Below are 20,863 nucleotides of genomic sequence, written 5' to 3' on the forward strand. Positions count from 1 at the left end.
CTTACGTGACTGATACTACGTACTGTACGAGCTGGTGTCTGACAGGTTCTCAGTAGCTCTGGACAATCAGGAGCCCCCCGAATTAGGCTGTGGCAGGCTCCCTTAGCACGCCACGCAGGGCCACAGGAAGGTGGCCTGTCTTTTGAAGCTGGTATCGAGGTGACCGTGTAGCTGGCTAAATGAAGGCTGCGAAGAGGATGGGAAGCTAGGGGGGAGGAGAAGAAGAAGGAAATAATCACTGAAACTTCAGATAATAATTTTATTTATAGTCTAATGTGCACACATGGCTGTTGATGATGAGGCTACCAGTGACATTAACAAACTCAAGCAAAAGATGTAAGCGAGTGGATATATGTAAAGGCTTCTTTGGGCAGTGCCACAAATTTGGACATCGACCAAGAGAATTATTTATGTCCCTTGCAATTTCAATGAAGAGCACAAAGGAGATAATTAGACCAGGATGCTTCGCATTGCTCTTTCCATCTTGCGCACATTCATGCCCACCAAATGTGAAATGTTCGCCTTTTCCCCTCCAACGTGATGGTTGTTGAACTTATTTTTAGTGTCATTTGATAAGCCTCCCTGCTCGCAGAGAGACATCCCACTGACCCAGCCACTGGTCATTGTCTATACCAGTTCCCATCAAAGCGGGCGCGCTTTGTCAGGTTTCGACTCGAATATCCATTTTGCATCTGAAGTACAGTATCGAAAGTGACTGGATCATTTGAGCCTTTTTCTTCAGCTGCTCCCTCCTTCCTCCCCCACAGTGTTTCCGCTCACGCTAACATAATTTGGCATCGTCGACGTGACACGACACTGGTTTTTCTAAAAAATTATAATACATACATCGTCAATGTTTTGTGATGGCCGGCACTCCCGTAAATTTGATTTCTAAATTGATGGAAGGAGGTCTTTTTCCACTGCTGAATCTTAACCAATGCTCTGTGCCCCCTCGAAAACCGAGTAATGCACATACAGTAATAGGTCATTCAATGTCAAAAGGCATAAAAAAGATGAGCAAAATCTTCACAGGCTGCTGCTTGCTGTTGCCTTTAATTATATTAATTAAACTTTGAAATTCTCATGCAAAGAGAGTTGCTGGCTTGTGACGCTGAAGAGCCCTTGGAGATTTGGGGGGGGGGGGGGGGGGGTAAAACCCTGAGATACCAGCTTAGTGGCTACTGCTTTTTTTAATCTGGAAAAAAAAATACATAAGCCTACGACTGCTAGGTATGTTTATAGATGATGATGTTTTATGCGCTACTGAACTGTGAATGCAGGAAAGGGGAAAAAACCACCAGCCACGGTGTCAAGGTCTTGAAGCATCAGTCCCTCAAACTCCGCTCAAGATCTCTGGTTACAGGCTGTCTTCCCGCAGAATAACGCTCTATTAATTCTCTTCCTGTCCCGGGTGCATAATGAAAGAAAGGTGTCTTCAAAAACTAAAGGGCAAAGTCTTGCTTGCTACCAATACCTTGAGGCATCCTGTCTACATTTTGTCATGCGTGTGCACTTTTCAGTGTTAGAATGACAAGATTTCCAGTCAGAAGGTTCCCGTAAGGCACAATGCGATGGGAGACTCGCAAGGGTTTTGTGATCTGACATCGCTGTAAGGCACTCAACTCTTGTGCTTGCTTAGCCTGGTGGGAATTTTTATCCTCCGCCTTTGGCTAGTAGTCCCTGTTTAAATAACACGTGCCATCTCTGCATCTGAGAAGCTTTGCATCTCTGCTAAAAGCACATTATGTCCTGAGAATTTGTAGTCCTTAAAAAAAACATAAAATAAGAAAACCAGAAAAATGTTATCATCTTTGGTGTCTCTATTCTCCCTTTTGTATTCTATAAAAGCATAGGCATGCAAGTCAATGCTTCTCTTCTTGTCACTGTTGCACATCACAGAGCATCAACGCACTGGGGTGAAACACAGGAGCTCGGTACAGCAACACTGGCTCCTGGGAGCAGGGAATGCAGAAACCTTCTGAGTTCAGGCTTGAAGATGATCCAAGAAATGAAAGGAAGTGCTCAGTTCTCTCTGCTTGGTTGAAAAGTGGCAATGTGGCTGTCTTTCCTCCTGGTGTCCTCTTCTCCTCCTCTACTGAGATTGAACTCGGGTGAAGTTGATACACCGGCCCTGAGGGAGGGAGAAAGAGAGAAGCTCTTATTGGTGGAATAATACATGCAGCCAAGACTTCTGAATGCTGAATATTAGATGCTAGAAGGCGGCTGTAATTTAAATTCAGATGTTTGTGAAAATAACATACCCATGAAAAACCTTTTAAGAATTAATGGAAATTACCCAGAGTGAGGCATTACATTTGACTTACAAATTTATCATGTTAGGAAAGCAGCGATGACACAGAAGACACATTCTGAACGCTCTCAGGTCTTTTGTGAGGATAATTTACAAATTCTCAGTAACTGTAGCGAGCAAGCTCAAACCTGTCTCAACATGGTAAAGGAAGATCATGGCAAAGACAGATAATCCCCACAGCTCTCCCCCAAGCCAAATCCTCGCACGCTGCAGTGCAGATAAATGTGACTGTTAGTTAGCAGGGCTGCTGCTGATTTGAGAATGTATTTTATTAGCAATAACCCAAGCTTTGCATCTATAAACTCTGTTCTTAAGTGCTTTAAAATTGCTGTGCACCAAAAGGAAAAGCAGTTTCTCTTGATGTCGTTCCCAAGTAAATACCATTCTCCCATAAATGGGCCCAGATTAATCTTGACAGCTTTTGGTGTAGCTGAATGAAACAAATCCGCTAGCAAATACCAGGACCTCTTTTTATTAATTTGGGATAAGCACTAAAAATTGTCAGTCACTTCTCAGAGCTTATTTACATGTCCAAACTCCAAAGTGAACATGTGTTTTTGAAGTATGGTGTACTCTCAACAGGACAGCTCGTCTCTTTGACCAGCTCTTTTGTGAACAGCAGCGATACCTTTCCTTTCTGTGATGGAAAAAGCCAGCTTACATTGAGCCCTTGTTCAGAACTTCTCCACCCAGAGAAAAGTAATTCTCCAAGGTATGATATGGAAGTATTACGTACTTGTACGAAAACATATGCGGCACGACTACTGAATGCCAGCCGGTATCGTGTCTTTTGGCGTGAGGTTCTTCATTTGTTACGAAGCCTCTCCCATCCAGTGGGCCCTGTCACACAGAGTCCCGCACCGGGCGGGCCATAAGGAGCCCGTACGGTGATGGCCTCGGCCAGGGCCGGTCTCTGGGCCTACGCTAGCCTGTTCTCAAGTGGCTGTCTCTGGACTGCGGGGGAGATCTTCACAGGTGTGTAGGGTACAGGTTTCACAGGGTTTAGAGGGATTTTATGTGAAAGTCTCCTCAAAAGGAAAAAAACTGAGCGTGTTTCCTCTCCTCTGTCCCCTTCAATTCCTACATGAGGACTTGAGATTGCCATGTCCGTGAAACAATTTGTAAGAGAACTGTAAAAGATGATGCCAAGAAACCTCTGCTAGTTTTGAAATAAGCAGCTGTGCTTACATTTGCAATCCTTATTTCTTTTTAGAGATGCATGGTTGGGGGGAAATTACTGCTTTCTTCTTAAACCTAGGAGATTACAGAATTATCAAGTGAAATTAGGGCTGAATTTCATGCACCTTTCATTTATTTATTTTGATGTAAACATTTTACCAGTTAACAGGGAGGGTGATTCACACTGCGTTGTTTGGCACTACTCAAGCAAGTCTCAGCTGGCACCTGCCTGTGACTGGCATGAAAGGGGTGGCATTCTAAGGGATTTTTTTTTTTTCCCCTAATGCTTTTCTAATGATTCTCTTTCTGTCAACTGCATAATAAATATAAGATTGGTGAATAGGTGGGTGCGGTAATTGTAGTAACCTCTAGCTGCTACCATCTGTATTATAAACGCAGAAGAGAAGCAGAGAGATCAGCCAGGAGCGCAAAGAGGTTTCTTTAAAGGCAAAGTATAAGAGGCCTGGACATCTTTATGCACCTTTCCATTTGCTTGGTTTATTGTTGGGTTTTGGTTCGTTGTTGCTGTTGTTGTTGTTAAATTAAGGATACCAAAATGAATTCTGTTGTAGAAGCAAAGTATTTCTGGAGCATAAAATCCAGAAATGCTGTGCAACTTGAGTACTTCTGACGACAGAGCTTATGTTAAATAAACACTGACAGGAACGATGCTTACATTGACGTTAATGCCATAATGGAAAAATAAGACTCTGCAAAACATTAGCAGAAAACAGTTAACGGGGGAATTGCTGTAGTTCCTAGCTGATGTAATTAATATTACAATTTACCTATCAGTACAAAATTTCTGCTTTTGTTTGTAGCTTTCTTACCATTCTTTAAAGATAGTTACCAGTGTATGAATTTATGTGAATTTTGGACAAATGATTTGACTATTATTCATTTTGGTGTCTGCATTCAGAAGGCATTTTAGTGGCTCAATGCTTTTTACCTGAGGTCTGAAATAACCACTGTAATCAAAAATAAGTCCCTCAGGGTCTGACTGCATGAAGTCAGTTAGTGCAGTGCGTTAAGAGGGGCCAAGTGTGTTTTTAGTTCTTGAGAACAGCATTAATGAACTACATAACAAATGTCGTTTAAAGGGGAAATTAGCCCCTTAGTACTAGGGAAGATGGTGTTCTGTGGCCGTAGGAAGCGTCTCCAGTTGAAAAGCCAAGTATGGAAAATTAGGGAGAACTTTCACTTTGAAATCTTGTTACCGAAGACAGCGTAGGTTTCTATCTCTGCCTTGGCGGGGATCCTACCAGGTAGCAGGAATGTAACTGTCACTACAAATCCCATGAGCTGTACTGGCAGCGAAGGCTGAACCGCTCTGCAGTGAGAGCTGCTCCCTCTGCTCCGTCCTAGCCTCTCCGGGGCAAGGGGGATGCACTGCAGGTCTGTAGCACTGGGCACTGCTGCTTTGGCCAGGTGTGTTCTCCTACATGCCCTGCAATTTTGGGGTGTCTGTCATCTTCTGAAGGCTGACCATGAGTGGTAGATTATTTTTGAACAATGTAAGGGGGGAACTGAGGAAGAAAGGGAACATCAACCTGTTCCAAAATAAATCTGGAAATTGTGAAGCCTTAAAATAAAGCTGAGAGGTGACATCTTAGGAGTTACAGGACATTGCTTTTACTAGAATAAGAAAAATATGTTATGTTTTGTTCTAAACACATCATCTTTGCCAGCCTATAGTAAAGATCTTTTGGAAGATCATCCTGTGATACTTGTTGGTTTTTTTCCTTACTGCCTGAGGCAGAGTCACTTCCACTCTGAACCTACCCGTAGGCATTAAGTTAGTCAGTATATTTGATGTATGATCAGGTAGTGCTATAACTTAGGTGATTTTCTGTACTGGCAACTTTGACTACCTTTTCTTAAGAAACCTGGTGGATGAGAGACTTCAAATGAAAGCAAAGCCTTCCATGTAAGAAACCATTTTTTGTGTACAGTGTGATGCCTGCAAAGGACAGAGCTGAGATCAGGATTGGAAAATACACTGAAAGTGCTAATTAATGAGAAGGTCAGGAACACTGTAGTGTCATTAATGGAACAGCAAATACCGCACACCGGCATAGTAGAGAACAGCTTTTCCATTTAGGTAATGGGATGCGACAAGGTGCCTGGTTTCACAATACCTACACATGAAATGCATTAACTAGCAGCTTTCCAGCCAACATAAAGGGCTTTGAGGTCTCACCATGCTCGCAATTTAAGTTTAACTTGCACAAATACCATACATACAGTAGATACATGTGTATCAGCAAGCCTCTCTCTTGGTCTGCTTGCCACAGTTTGTTCAAATGTAACTTTTTGCCCTACATGCTGGCTTAGAGGGTTTTTCCATCCAGGACGAGTGGTTCCAGACAAAGCAGGGACAGAGGAGAGCCTTAAATGAGCAGTCAGCATTATGATTTCCCACTCATCTCCCGTGGTGTCTGCTCCAGCCTCCTTACTTGAGGACTCACAGGGGAGGAAGGAGGAAAAGGAATTGTTTGGTCAGCCAGACCCATGCTCATGTAATCCCAGAAGCACACAAAACGCCATGAACTGGAGAATCTCAAAGCACCTAAGAAATACCCACTATCAAAACAGTGCCAGTATCAGACAATAATTGATAGTATCAAATACCTTGTAAGTAGTTTAACTGAGGTTTTAAACCATTTGCATTCTAGATGGACAAACTGAAGTAAGCAGAAGACAAAAGATTAATTTTCAATTGTTAAGGATTTACCATTACAGATCAAACAACTATAAACTATGGGTTTTCTTCAACTAGAAAACTGGGTTGTATGTGATGTAAGCAATATCACTGTCTTCGTGCAAGTTGGTTTTGAGAAAAAGGTGCATACTTGCATAACTCTTTCCTGTAAATTAATTCAAAACTTCCTATGTGGTGATATCAGCTTCATCATTAAGAGCAGCTTTTAGAAATAGAATACTAAATTTTCTTCTGATTAATCTGAACTTTACAAAAAGGACTATTTACTTAAATAGAAGCACTATTTACCAAATGGTAGACTCATCAGTCTGTTTTGGCCTTCACAATTAAAACATGCTTGTTCTATGTAACTGATTATACCAGTGAATTACCATCCTAGTAGCACTGCCATGATCCACTAGTTTGGTGAGTTAATGTTACACTCGTGTCCCCGTACTCAATTAAACAATCAATACAACCAATTTGAAATCAGATGTATCATGCCTTGTAAATCACTGGATCATAAACCTTAACAATACCAACATGTAGTCAGTATAAAATTGAACTAAATTAGTGGTTTAGGACTGGAGTAATTGTAAAATGAGTTATGCAAGTATTCTGTAGTCTTTGTGTGGAATACTGGAACTGAGTCCACGCACAAGATTCAATAGAAGAAATAAAAACAAAACACCCTTAACTCTCAAAGGTGCACGAGAAGAATATGGCAGGTATTTAACAAGATAAAGAAAGAAAGAGGGCAGAGATCTATGGCAAGGGGTTTTAACCAAGAAGGGAATACTTCTATGTTACATCAAAACCATTTCTTAAATTGTTGAATATCTTACTAAATTTAAGCTATAGGGTAGCCAAGGTAAGTCCTTACAGGGCACACAATCTCAAGGGAAGTGAACTGCAGATTTGAGCCTCACCTGGCACCGCCCTGCCCGCACCCCACCCCCCTCACCCCCCCCAAAAAGGCACCAAGAGGGGCTTGCAGAAACAGCTGTGTTTCCTCCTCCAGTGTGACCTTCTCTGAGGCTGCACAGCTCTGCTGGAACAGCGCACTGCACACGTGTGGACTGCACTCTGATAAAAGCCTGGAAATCAGCTGTGGATGTTGGCTAGGTAGGTACGAAAAGCACTTTAATTTGTATGTGTGCGTGTGTGAGCCAGTGTGCACCACCTTCCTGCAATCCCTAACGTAATGCTGGGCTCTTGGTGGGGGCAAGTGGGGGAAACTTCACAGATTCCTCCAGAGCCCAGCCTGCTGGCCTTCCCTGTTCAAAAAGCTGTACATACATTCACCGTGTAGCTCCTGCGTGATCTAGAGAATAAAGTGAGTTCTACTTCTCTGCTGCGTTTTTTTCAAACTGAACTACAGACTTTCTGCTCTTTTCAGTTAGAAGCTGCAAATGTGTACTGCCATAAAACTTTATGTCCTGTCAGCTGTTTAAAATGGGCTATTGAGGTGGGGGTTTTCCTCCCCTCAAGTAAAGCGGCTAGAAGACATGCTGCTCAGCAAAAAGAGTTGGAAAATGTGAGAATGACAGGCGGCACTCTCCTGGAAATGACTAATAAATTTTGCTAGATCTTTCCAAACTGAAATAGATGAAAGGCAACAAAGGTGTAAGGGTAGATTTTAAATGAGTAGCAGGATGGTAACTGGCCATCGCAGAAGCTGTATGCATTGCGTTTGTTGAGATGAACGTGGAAGTCCCTTACTGAGGGCGTGGGCTGGGAGAGCTCTTCACCCTCCCTTTCCCCCTCACTGTAGTACCGGATAGGCACAGGCTTGGGGGGTGGGGGGTGGGGGGGTGGGGGGGGGGAAGCTGGGTGCCAATGCCATAGCTGCCTGCTTGGCTGGGAAGAGTTTTATTGCCTTGAGTCATGTCAGAGTATAACTTTTTCTATTATTAAGTACCATCTGGAGTGCCTAGAGCTTTTTGAGAAGCATCTTTTTTAGTATATGACATACATGCAAAGGAGAGACAAATACATGGATACGGATATGGATACATGGGCTCCGTTCCTGGTATCTCAAACGTGGACTGGGTTTGCCAAATCAGCAGCAGCAGTCCTCACAGCACTAACTCCAAAGCTGAAATCTGGCAATAGAACCATTCTTCTTTCTTTTCCTGCGTAATAGGCTTTTTGTATTCACCTATGAAATACTAAACTAATAAATTATCTTTTGAACCTAAGGGCCTCATTGCACGGAAAGGACTTTTCTAAAATTAGTATCTAATCACGGGTTGGATAACAAATGCTTTAAGTTTTCTGGTTTGCTCTCCTTTATTGTGTAATTGCTTAAAAGGATGCAATTAAGGGAAGTCAGGTTCTCTATATAAAACCTTGAAGCCAGCATCAACTACTGGATGCTGCTACAAGGCTCCTGGTGAGATGTGATCTCCTTTGAAGCCATGGATCCTTCATCATGGCCTTCCTCCAAATGCTACTGAGCTGACAGGCTCAGGCTACCTATGAAAAATAACCAGTATGACGCAGAAAGCATTTTTCTGGTTTTATGGTTTTATGAGGTAGCTTTTAACATACCACCTTCAGCCCACTGTCTCTGGCTACTACAAATATACTTTGGTATATTTGGCCCTGCTTGTAGTATTCCTCAGTAATTCAGAAAGGGCAGCTGAAGCAGTCTGTATAATCAAGGAGGGTGGACATGGGCTGTGATGATATCCAGCCACCCAACCTATGCTGCACCATCTGTTCTCAAGTACTTAGTCATTCAACCATACCTGTCCTTGCGTATGGCTCAATTTCTTTAACATGCTGAATCGCTGTATATATATGTAGGAAAAGGTTCCCTGTATGCTGCTGAATTGTTCAGCATCCAATTTAGGACTGATAAAAGCATCTGCATTTTGCAGAGGAGCACTTACAGAGCCCTGTTTTGTCCACAACAGTTGTACTACCCTCTATAATACACAATGCCCTAAAAGACTGGCTCTTTTTGGCCTTGGAGGCTCAAAGATGCTCCACTGTATGTTGCTGACACACCAGCAGAAGCTGAGAGTCATGTGCTTCTACCCCAGCTGCAGTGTCCCCATAAAGAGAACATACCCTTTTGGGATTTGTCACTTATATGGCACATGAGCTCTGTGCCCTCCAGGCCAATTGATCAGCATAGCTGTGAGGAAGGAGAGGGTTTTAGAATAATGTCACTCCAGAGACACATATTTAGCAATGTCATTTATGTTGGCCCTGTCTTCACAGCACTGTCAGAGCATCTTTCATCTCTGTGATCAGTGCATCCCTGTTAGTCCAGCTTTGTCATTCCCCAGGAAGCTGTTTCTCGTGACAGCTCTCCGTGACAGTCTGCTGAGACTGCTGGTGCAGTTGGATCAGCAGACGAGAATCTGGTTTACCTGATTCCGTTTCTTCTTACGCTTATTTTCCCTGTGGCCCAGCCTGCAGTTTGCTTCTCTATAAGGAATCAAAGTTGAGAGTATCAGGTTCTTCTTCCCTGTAGCCCTTTCAGTAAAGGACAGGACCGTGTAAAGCTTTTGTTTTTTGCTAATGCAAGGGAACAGGCAATTTCCTGCTTTCTGAACCTCTTTAGAATCACTAACTCCCAGTGCAAAGCTTACTGGGGATAATGAACTCCTGCACATGCTCCCAACCTGCACACTCATGTGCAGTTGTGACAACAAAAGGGCCTTTTAAAGGAATCAAACCAGCAGTGATTCAAACTAGGTGCTGAGATGCCAGCATTTGGCACCAACCTCCTCAAAGTCCTGGTACAAAAGCTGAAGAGTCGTGGCTGTTTCCTTACTGGAAAAATCCCACTGCTTCCCCTCAGCACAGCCTGGTACCACAGAGCGGAACAAGACAGCAGTTTGCGTCAACATGCCTTTGCCGGGCTCAGGAGCCAAACCCTACCGTCTTAGAGCCTTCAAAAAGGGCCATCAGTGATCTTCCCTCGCTGTAGCTAGCAAAAGCAACATTAACTAGAGCTAGTGTCACCTTGCCCCCATCTCCTGGGCATTAAAATTCTACTGGCACTAACATCCGTGCGCTTCTTTACTAGCTCCCCCGCTTGGGATGTATTTCACTGCTATAACCGTTATAATATTACGCTTGCCTCATAAATACCCGTTGACAAGCTGGAGCATACAACTGAAGTTAAGTTTATATACTTTTTTTTTTTTAAAGATAGCTGATTTATATGTTTACTTTGGAGCAGGGTTGCTAACCCACCCACCCATGTCCTGTACAGCTCTAAGCAGCGATTTAAACAGACATGTCTCTCACACTTGCTCTTTGACCCTGCCAACCAGGTAATCCCATCACTCAGAGACCCAAGAAGCTCAGAACATTTTAAGTTTGGAATTGGCTTTACACTTCTGCTAACAGAAACCTGCATGTTCTGTTGCCGAGCTCATAGCACTCAGACCTCATCTCTGCAGATGCACATTGCTGCCAGCATGTTTATTTTATATAAAGCAAAACCATCTTAAGTTGTCAAAGAGTTTCCTGTCCTTGCATATGTCATGTTACTGCCCACAGAAGCCCACCTGCAACAGGTTTCAGCAGCTGCATGCTCACCAATCACCATCCTAATGCAGTGCCGTTAGGCAGCTGCACAAGTTGCAAGTGAAGAAGTCCCAATCAGCATCCCTGAAGCACACTATGGTGGTAGATATTTAGCACCTGGGAAAAGATGACTTGCAGCACTATACACGGCTGGAAGTATCATTTTTCACAGAATAAATCAGCAATGAATCTCTTAGAGGAATAGTCTTAAACCGGTGTTATTGCTACAGAAGCTATCACTACTGATGCAGACATCAGGATCATTTCTAGGGCTGCCCAAGCAGGCTTTCTCCCCAAAATTACTTAATTGATGGCTGAAACATCTCTGAAAGAGATGAGGCAAGCTCTGAACCCCAAGAACAACTATGGATGGGCTCAAAATCCTTGTAAAGTAACAACATAATAAAAAGAAACAAACTACAGATTAATAGCGCTGTATATTTTTACCTTAAAAGGGATTTTTTTTTCTCCACTCTAGCAATTTTTGCCAGTAACTTGAGATAAGTGGAAAGGCATATAACTTGTTTATTACGCTCGTATTTATGTAACATAGCCTCCTTAGCATGTGTGCATGAACCTCGTGATCTTTCCAAGCAATGTAGTGGTCCTGTAGGTCAACTTCCAAAAGCCACATAATCTGAATTTCAAGAACAGTAGTTTCACAATGAAAACTGGCATCATCTGCCTCAAAAAAAGACAGTTTTGAGGACAATGTGGCAGCACAATTAGATGTGTACCTCAGTAGCAAAGTCTGACTTCACAGCTGCCTTTCATCCCTCAGTCCTCTTTAGTGGTGTAGGCATCTAAAGTGAACGTGAGGTCCAGAGGAGGAGGACAGGGCTAGTTTCTTTTACAAGATAGTATTTATCTGGTGCAGAAAGACAGCAACTGGTTTTTAGAGTACAGGCCAAAAACCAAAACTGCCAGTAATAGGTTCAAAACAGTTATTTTAACAATACTATGTATATAAAAGTGTGCAATGGGTGGCTGAGAGTATGTTGCTGCTGTTTCTTGCAGGAAAATATGTAGCTCAGTTGTAGCCATCTGCCTCAAATTTTTACCTTAATATAAATATTATGCAGTAAGTATTAATTTGCGGAGAGGAACCCTGTGGGTATCTTAAGCCTATTTATGTGTTGTATCTGACATAGCCCTGATTCAGCAGTCACTACTGTTGAACAAAGTTGCTAAGTTCTGGCTTGTTGGGTTTTTTTTCCAAGTGCCTGTGATTTAGGTGTGTGTTTTGGTAATTCTTGTGCTGACAGTTTGCTAAACGCTTGGAGGAAACTTTCAGTGATGCAGAGCAAGCGTGCACGTATAAAATGCTGCTGTTGTCATCTGGCAGAGGTTGGTATCTGCTTCGTACACACTTTGCTTAGATGTAAATGAAAATACTTGGTGCACTGCAGTGAGGAGTCAAGGGGTATTATCTGTGGTATTTTTAGTCCACTGGCAGCTTTGAGAAAATGCTATTAAAACAGCTTCCCCCCCCCCACTAATAACGCTTATTTTGTAACTGGACATATGGACATTTCAGCACAGTTGCTACAGCGAACAAAATCTTCAAAGTACATTTTTACCAGTGGTGTAACCTTGTGAAACCCAGGACTGAAGGGATTTTTGTAGCTCAATATGCTACGTGGCACTGAAGGGAGTGCTGCTGCCAAGACTCCCGGTACTTGAGAGTAAAGATGCAGGGCTAGACTTTCAACACTGTTTTCGCACCTTTGAAATTCCAAGCAACTTCTGCAGAGAAATCTGAAAAGCTCCATCCACACTGACCTCCTGCTAATCAGGTCAAACACAAACAGCACAGGCACTGTACAGCTCCTTGCCTGCATGAGCACAGACCTGTGGTCTGTGGGGCTGCTCCGGAGCAAGACAACCATCGGCACAAGTGAGGGCAAGAGCTACGGGTATTCTTATCATCTGTACTCCGTTTGTGCCCGAATGTAAGTCACTCTGTCATTTAAATACCAGGGAGGCAGTCTTGCCCTGACCGGTTTTCAGAGAAGGACAAGAAGGCAAGTAGATTGCAGAGGTATGCAGTCAGCCAGCGAAGGGAAAGGAAACGAGTGCTCAACTAGTGTGAGCATTTCCCATCCTTCCTGGACAGGTTTTGGTAATGAAGAAGGGAGGGATTTATCCTCCTTTGCCAAGTTTTCTGTGACTGCTTTATTCAGCAGTTCTCCAAATAAACTACTGCCTTGAAAAAGAGTGGTTGTGACAAGCTGCCTCTCCTGTGAGTTGGCCTTCCAGGTCTGGGAGGAGAGTGTGCGACGAGCTGCTGAGCCAGTTGTGTGGGCCTTAGGGGAGAATAAAACTGTATGCATTTGTAGCATCTGCTTCAAAAGGAGGTTGTGGCAAATATTTTATTCAGCAGAGCTGGAGGTCTCCTGTCTCTAGAGGGCAGGAGTTTGTTGTTTTCCTCATACAAAGGAAGCATTGCTTATGCAAAAGGAAAGGATGTGGAAATGGCCTGGAGAGTCCCTGTTATTCTACCACAGATTCTTTGCAGCGAGGGCCCTGGCGCGCTCTCCATCTGACCCCTTGGCAGTAAGCCTCCCTCACTTGCAGCACTTCTGCCTCCATGGAAATACACTATGGCCTGGCAAGGTTTGACCCTTCTTTCCTGAAGGACACGTTCTTGTTTTGTTTTCCCATTGCAAGTGCCTGCCAATGGAGGGCTCTTCTCCTTCAGATCTAATTACGCCTTGGAAGGCAGATCAGGCTTGTTCTCGCTGCCAGAGGGAAAGTGATCTCTGTCCTGGCGGCCTTCCCAGCACACACCTAACCCAGCGCTGAAGCTCACTCACTCACTCACGTGGGCGCAATAACCAGGACATCTTCTCTCATCCCCAGACTGATACACTCATGTGATAGACCAGAGGGGAGGACTGTAACATGGCTCCAGGTGAGGCTTCAAGAGCTCTTCTTTAATCTCGGTGGTATGCATGCTTCGCTGGGGTTGGGCGGGGTTGCTGAAGAACAGGAGAGATGTTTAATCCGAGAAGTGTCTTGGCTCTTGGAACTCTTCTAACTGGGATTAATCCTTGTCAGGAGTTATTACTGGGGATCCCCATTTATGTTATGGGAGGACTCCAGCCAAACTGACAGCACGCCTAAGCTTTAGTGCCAAATGGTTTCCTCGTGTTAGCATCCTAAATGACTCCTCAAGTCCTCTACATCTTTTTTAGGAAGAAAAGAAAGAGCATATGCTACTAGATGCATCACTTTTCAAGCCCTGTGAAATCAGAAACAGAGCCCAATTTTAAGCCCACTAAACCCAACAAACATCAAAACCTGGTGCTTTGGGGTCTTTTTCATCTAAAAAGGCAAAGAATATCAGAAATTTACAGTTCCTAGAGCTGCCATCTCTAAAGCAAAAGTCAAACATCTCCATTATTCTTCCTTCCTCCCCTCTGTACAACTACTCAAAGTGAGAATAATGCAATTTATCTTTCTCTGAAATCAGAGGTAGCAAGAGATAAACCATAACTGGCAGAAGAACCATTCACTTCAAACGCCTCCTCTCCTCCGTCATGACCTCAACACGGGAAAGTCAGCAAAGTCCCCTTCACACCTCTCCTACGACCTCCTTCCTTTAGGAATGCTTCCCAGTCTCCTTTGCCTGATTGACTTCTTTAACCCGGGCTTTTCTGAAGAGCTCTTCAGATGGCTCCTATACCTAAGAAGCAGATGCTCTACAGCTGTGAGGTTCACGAGTCATCCAGGGCTCATGTTCTCAGGTCATTACAGAGCACCAACACGGCATTCATACCCCAGCCAAAAACCTAGCTCATTTGATTTTATGGTATCTGGCTGGCATATGATAATTACTTGTAAAGAGAGAAGTCACCCCAATGATATAGCATTTAGGATTTTAAATAATTATCATGCAATTATTATGAGGAAAAAAAAACCCAAAACCCACTGAAGAAGTTCTGGGGGGAAAAAGCGAATCTGTCTCTTAGGAGGAAGACTAGAAAGGCCGTGGCATGGCAGGAGGGTGCAGCTCTACTGCAGTTGTGACTGCTTAGATTGACATGGCTCTGTAGGTGGCAAGACGGAGGGAGCCCCAGCAGGAACCTCGCTCTGCCACGTGGACGCCTGCACACACTGCATGCAGCAGCCCTCTAGATGCCACTGTGATCCAGCTGTCACTGCACCAGCTGAAGCTGTTACAGCAATATCTGATAGCTGGATCCTTCACAGCGATAATGAATTCAGCATTAATGACACTGACCACTGGGCCCGGTAAAGAATGCCAACGCCAAGCTGCTTCCCCACCCTTCAACCCGTGTCGGCTTCCCTGGTACAATGAGTACACGTCACAGAGTCAACTCCTTCCTGCAGACAAAACACTGCAGCACATAGGCTTTTGTTTTAATTCAGATTGACCAGTAATCATAAACTTCACAGACAGACATCCCTCCCCTTCCCCCCTAAAACCGAAATCTTCTCCATCCAGAGCAACGTTAGAAGTGGCAGCTCCAGAATCCTCTACCTTGGACCAGGCCTAAATCCTTCCTGCAAGCCAAACCCTCATGCAACACCATAATTAAAACGATTGTAGAATATATCATGGAGCCTGCTCCACATCTGATTTAGACCTTCTGGATTACGAGAGGAGGAGACTCTATGAACCTGTCTGATTTGTGTTCGTACACATCTCTGTCAGTCTGCGTTGCTCTCAGTTTGCAAAGATGTCTATTAATTGTATGTCAGGCATATTTCAAATGGTGCTAATTTATTGCTATTGTTGCTAGCGTTACTGCTGGTAGAAGCCCTAGCCATTGAGCCACGAGCCACTGTACTCAGAGAACAGAGAAGAAGAGATTGCTGTAACTAGTCCCTTACGATAAAAAGTGCTGACCTCTGATGCTTATAAATGGGGACAAATACAAAATGCCAATACACATTTCCACATCTGTCTAGTGTTGCGGCACTCTCCAAACTAGCCAGCTGTAACAAGGTCTTTTACCATCTCATACCAACATACCCTTCATACCAGTCCCTCTGCTGTCTTCTCCTCACCCAGGGCATGTGTTCTCTCTTCTCTTGATTCTTCCTCTCTCTACTTCTTCCTCGGCTGCTCCCTCTTCACTGGCTGCCCAACCACTTCACAGAACCAGCCACAGCTGCACCTTGTCTACATCAGCCAAATCACAGTTGTATATTATCAATGCTAATTAACCCAGCCTCTTTCCTCTACAATTCCCCCCCCTTTTTTTTAACATTTCATACCTTATGTTTTAACAATTATTACAACCTTTTTACAAATAAACTTTTCATACAGTCCTCTACGATTCCTCTACAGTCTAGCGTTTGAATTAGGAGTCGGTCGGTGCCTCTGTCCAGCAGCACAAAACTGCTACAATTGAGGGCTGCATGTCTGCCCCCCTTGCATACAAAATTAAAGCTTAATCTCTCACTTGGACATTACAGACTGCTGAAGAGACATGCTGCTAGCAGTCACAGTGCTCTGGTGAACTGCAGCTACTCGTAGCACACACAGGTCAGGGTGGCCTTTGAATAACAGCTCTTGTGCAATGGAAGATGACGATCAGTCAGTCACAGCAGAGGAAGAGAGGAATGTACGAGTTTCTCCTTGTACAAGAAGTTATTCCAGCAAGCAAGGCAGGGTGGGCAGCACACGTGGCAGGTTTCTGTAGTAATTCTTTGCCAAAAAGCCTGTTAATTTAGGAAGACTTTTGTCCTGGATTATCTTGCCAGATAGCAGTAGTCTCCTTACTTCCCACTAGCAAGGCATTTGCTAACAATTCACTTGGAGGTACTAGTGTCACAGTTGCCAGCTTCTGTTAATTTTTAGGCACTGCTTCTGATTTCATGTGTCTTACTGAAAATCAGGAATAGTTCCTTTAAAGTTAGCAGTGTAAAGCTCATGGAAATAAGATCAGAAGCTGGTCCTCAGCTTGTATTATGACAGTGTGGTGTCTATCATGGGCTCCTTTTCAGGACTCCCAAGCAGTTGGCCCGTCACAAGTGGTGCTGGCAGCCTCTAGGATGTGTGTGCACTGCAGAGATACCGCTTGAGTCCTGCAGCAGTTGCACTTTTTTCCTTCCTTGTGGACAGGGCTATGTGGGGTGAAGTCTGTACTACCTTAAATATTTTCTCCTCATTGGAAATCACTGCTCCAGATGTGCTTAGTGGAGATGCTCATGTTCTCCAGAAGCTAGAAGTGTCCCATGGGGACATGGTCAAACTGCATTCATTCTCCTCCCTGTACATTTTTTCTAAGTGTACATTATGAGCTACTATGGGAACAAAGGATTTGTTATGGATCTTTTTATGCTCTGAATCCTGAGGAAGGATAGGGTGGTTATGGTCTGTCTACAAAGCTACCCATGTGAAATTTCTTTTTGTTGCTGCCCAGACGCTGTCTAGATGACTTGACTTACAAGCACTTCTGTGCTGCCTATCTTTCCTCTCAGGAGCTCTCCTGAGAAACACGGGGGAATGGATATGCAGTGCTGGATTTTGTTCCAGTTTCCAGTTTCCACCTTTCCCTTTCTCTCTTCTTTTACTTTGACCAGTATGATTTGTACAGTAAGTGTGGGGTTTGGTGAGGCTTCATTATACATAAGCCCAGAGATCTTGGCATTAAGTGCATTTTAGAAATTAATAAATAAATATGCTCGTTTGTTGTAGAATTTCTATTGTTGATTTGGGAACAGTAAGCTCTTGCAAATCTCAGCTTTCACCTTGCCAATCACTGTATTCCTGTAAGTGCACTGCAGTTACTTGGAACCTTTTCTGGGTTGGTGTTGGCATCCTTTTGCTAGATTACATTTATGCATTAGTACCATCTGTGCCTGCTGTACCTTCTGTGAGTTAGCCCTGGCCAAATGACTGGCATTTATCTGGAAGTGCACTAAAAAAAAAAAAAGGGGGGGGGGGGGAAGGGGGAGAAAGAAAAAGAAAGGCGGGGAAGGAGGAAGAGAAACAGTAAGGATGGCACCTAGAGCTTTATGCTTGCTGCTGTCACTAATGGATCTCAGGGAGAAAGACACACTGGTGAATGCAAACACCTGCACTGATGTCCCTCATTTCAACTGCTGATAAAATCTGCCATGTCCTTTCTGAGTTTTAATTTGTAAAGAAGAGCTGCTTCATCCTGCCATGGTGTTCAAATAAATTCTCCATACCCTTGTGTTCTAAAGGAAAGGCAAACTGGCAAGACTTAAAAAAGAAAAAACTACTGCAGTCTGAGGGACAGTTTTGGACTGGTAATGGTCTTTTTTTCCATTGCATCTTGTTTCAGTTTGGTCAGAGAGATTTTGGACCAAGTGCTGCCTTTAGTCTGTCAGCTAGCGCTGAAGGTTATTTACAATATTGACTGCATATAGGAATGCAGATGTCACCGTGCTGGGTTTGTCATTTCACTTTCTATTCAGTCATCTGCTGGTCAAAAAAACTGAGGTGTAAATAGCCCTTTATGGTTTCTTTCCTGTAATTAAAGGGAAAGGTGAGCATTTTCATAGTTTACTGGTTTTAAAATGTCATCTTGTCATAATATACAAGTGTTCCCTGTTGAAAGTCAGAGAGTACTGATAACAGCAGCATAGTAACCTTCTTCAAAGATTCCTGAGAAATCAGAGCATCCTGCACAGGCCAAAGCTTTATCACTACCTGTCTTACAGCAGCAAACAATACGCCATAGCCATGCTTTTGTAGGCAGTCAAGGACCAGAGCCAGCATCCACCTTCCACCTCATCCTGCCTTAACTTCCTCCTCCCCGCTGCCTGCCTAGGCTGAGGAAGCTTCGAGAGAAGGGCCTCTGAACCATACATCTCTGTGTATCTGTGAGACAAGGAAAGTCTTAACACCAATACAGGGAAGGAAATCCTGGCAAAGCCAATGAAAGCATCATGGTCCAGGTGTGTTCACACCTGTCTCTGGACACAGACTGACGGGCAGCACCCAGAGCACCCATCTGATACTTAGGGTCTCTTTTTTCCCCAGTACAGCTACACCCGCATCATGAAGTTAACTGCTCCTAGCTCTGCAGCTCCCTTGTCCAGATGAATGTAGTCTGGCCATTTAAGAAACTGTGAACTAAAAGCAAAGACTTCCTCTTTTTCATTTAAGACCAGTTTCACTGAACCCAAGAAAAAGAACTTTTGTGCATACCCTTAGTTGAGAGCGGTTTGGATCAATTTGTCCTAAGTAGGTAGGAAGAAAATAGGAAAAGCAGATATAAATAGAAATGAAAGGGCTCTTAAACTGAACGTAACTGTCTGCTAAGAATTTAAAAGATAATTATCTGGCTTAAAAAATACTTTAATTAAATCAGCTCAATATCAGTCTGTCAAGACAAATAATGTGCCTTACCCAGCCTAACTTACACTAGGAAAGAGCACACAAGCTTCTGGCAGAGGGGCTAAGAAGCCACCTCTGAGCTGAACACTGTTCCTACTGAGACTGATGAATCAAATGTTCTACTCCAAAGAACGACTCATCTTTGTGTTTGCCTGGACAGTGCCAAAACTGATGGAATTTTCTCTTACTTGTAACATAAGCATTCCCTGAAATTAGGATGACCTTACAGTGGACCCTTTCAGCAAGAACAGACGTTGGGAGTATCGGCGTTTTATTTGCGCACTGTTTGATGAACGCTCCATTCATAGTGTATTTTTATTCAGATCTGATATTGTAGAGTAGAGCTTGTGATTTATACATACACACCATCTCTCCTTCGGGGGCTTACCTCCAGTGCCAGTTCTTGCTGCTAAGTGTTTTGCATTCATGGGGCAGGTGTCCTAGTCTGGGAATAGAATTTGCATCCTTTCACCAAAGACACTCTAGAGTAAAGACAATTTATAGCTCAACTAATGGCATAATCATAATTTATATGGACTGCCTTTGGCTGTGGTATTTCTACAGCACATAGCAGGAGGCCTCGGTCTGTAATAGCAGGCCTTTACCAGCAGCTCCACCAAGACCAGACCAGCACTGTGCCTGAGCAGCGCTGACAGCAGGTTCTGTAGGTGGTGGTGCATGAAGGTGTGTGGCTGGCCTTAGGCCTGGGGGGCACCAGCCCCTGCCCCACCTAGGCCAGCCTGGAACAGGGGAGGCAGGTCCACCGCTTGCTTGGGGAGCCCTGCCCTGGAGGGAATAGCTTGGGGAGCCCAGCCTGCTGATGACACAGGAGGTATAAAAGCAACAGCAGCTGCTCTTGGTCTGTTGCATGAAGGTTGGTTTTTCAGACATGCTCTTACACACATACTGAACTGACTCCCCAAAACTACTTATTCAGAAAAGAATGCCAACACTTTGTGCTGTCTTGAACACTCTTACTTCATATTTACATCAGGATATATAAGAGAAGAACTGGAGCTAGTTTTATAAATTTACATATATATATATATATATATATACACAATTTATTTTTTTTTTTTGTTCTGAATGACCACTTTCACACTATGGAATCTTTTCTGCTAAGAATGTGATATTTGGAATTCAAGATTTGCTTTTTCTTTCTTTCCATATGTTCTGTGTTAAACATATGCTATACTTTATCTTTAAAAACTAGCAGCAGACTGAAAAAAATAGCCCACACCACAAAAATATGTTTGCTTCATTATCAAAAGCTTCTGGTTTTTTGTATTTTTTTTTAAACACATTGGATGGGAAACACCCTTGAGGACAATTTCAGAACATGAAACTAACTTTTAAGAGCTGTGGAGAGAGTGAACATCTGGTTCTTCATTTGTAGCATATATAAGACTTGTCAGAGCTTAGAGCTATACATTGCCATATAGAGGTGGTGATCAAGTTGTCAGCTTTCTAATTAAGGAAGGAAGCCCCTCTGCTTAATTTAGGAATTGGCCTTTGATTACTTGGATACTACTTGAACTGGCGCCTACTGAAAAACTACTCTAATACAAATGAAAAATGGCCAGCATCTGACATCTCTGTAGGTTTCTACCTTCTGACCCAAAACACCTTCGCTCTTACTTCCCTGTCTGGGATTACAAGGGTTTTCCTACTGATCGGTGTATAGCAGTACCTACTGCTTACCTAGTACGGGCAGTGAACAGAATGCGGCACAGACCTGGGCACAGCTGAATGATAGGTCTGCATCTGGTGTAGCCAG

At 43.5% G+C, this 20,863-nt stretch overlaps 1 protein-coding gene across 1 annotated transcript in view; it reads right to left on the reverse strand.

Moving 5' to 3' along the window:
* Nucleotides 1-239: 239 nt before the first annotated feature.
* ANTXR2 (ANTXR cell adhesion molecule 2) overlaps nt 240-20,863 on the reverse strand; it is a 120,163-nt gene continuing 99,539 nt past the window's right edge. Inside the window, exon 17 of the mRNA XM_055706780.1 lies at nt 240-2,131. Within this exon, the coding sequence (XP_055562755.1) occupies nt 2,093-2,131 (39 nt within the window). The 3' untranslated portion in view covers nt 240-2,092. The remainder of the gene's footprint in view (nt 2,132-20,863) is intronic.

Source organism: Falco cherrug, chromosome 1 (assembly GCF_023634085.1).
Source record: "Falco cherrug isolate bFalChe1 chromosome 1, bFalChe1.pri, whole genome shotgun sequence".
Taxonomy (NCBI): Eukaryota; Metazoa; Chordata; class Aves; order Falconiformes; family Falconidae; genus Falco; species Falco cherrug.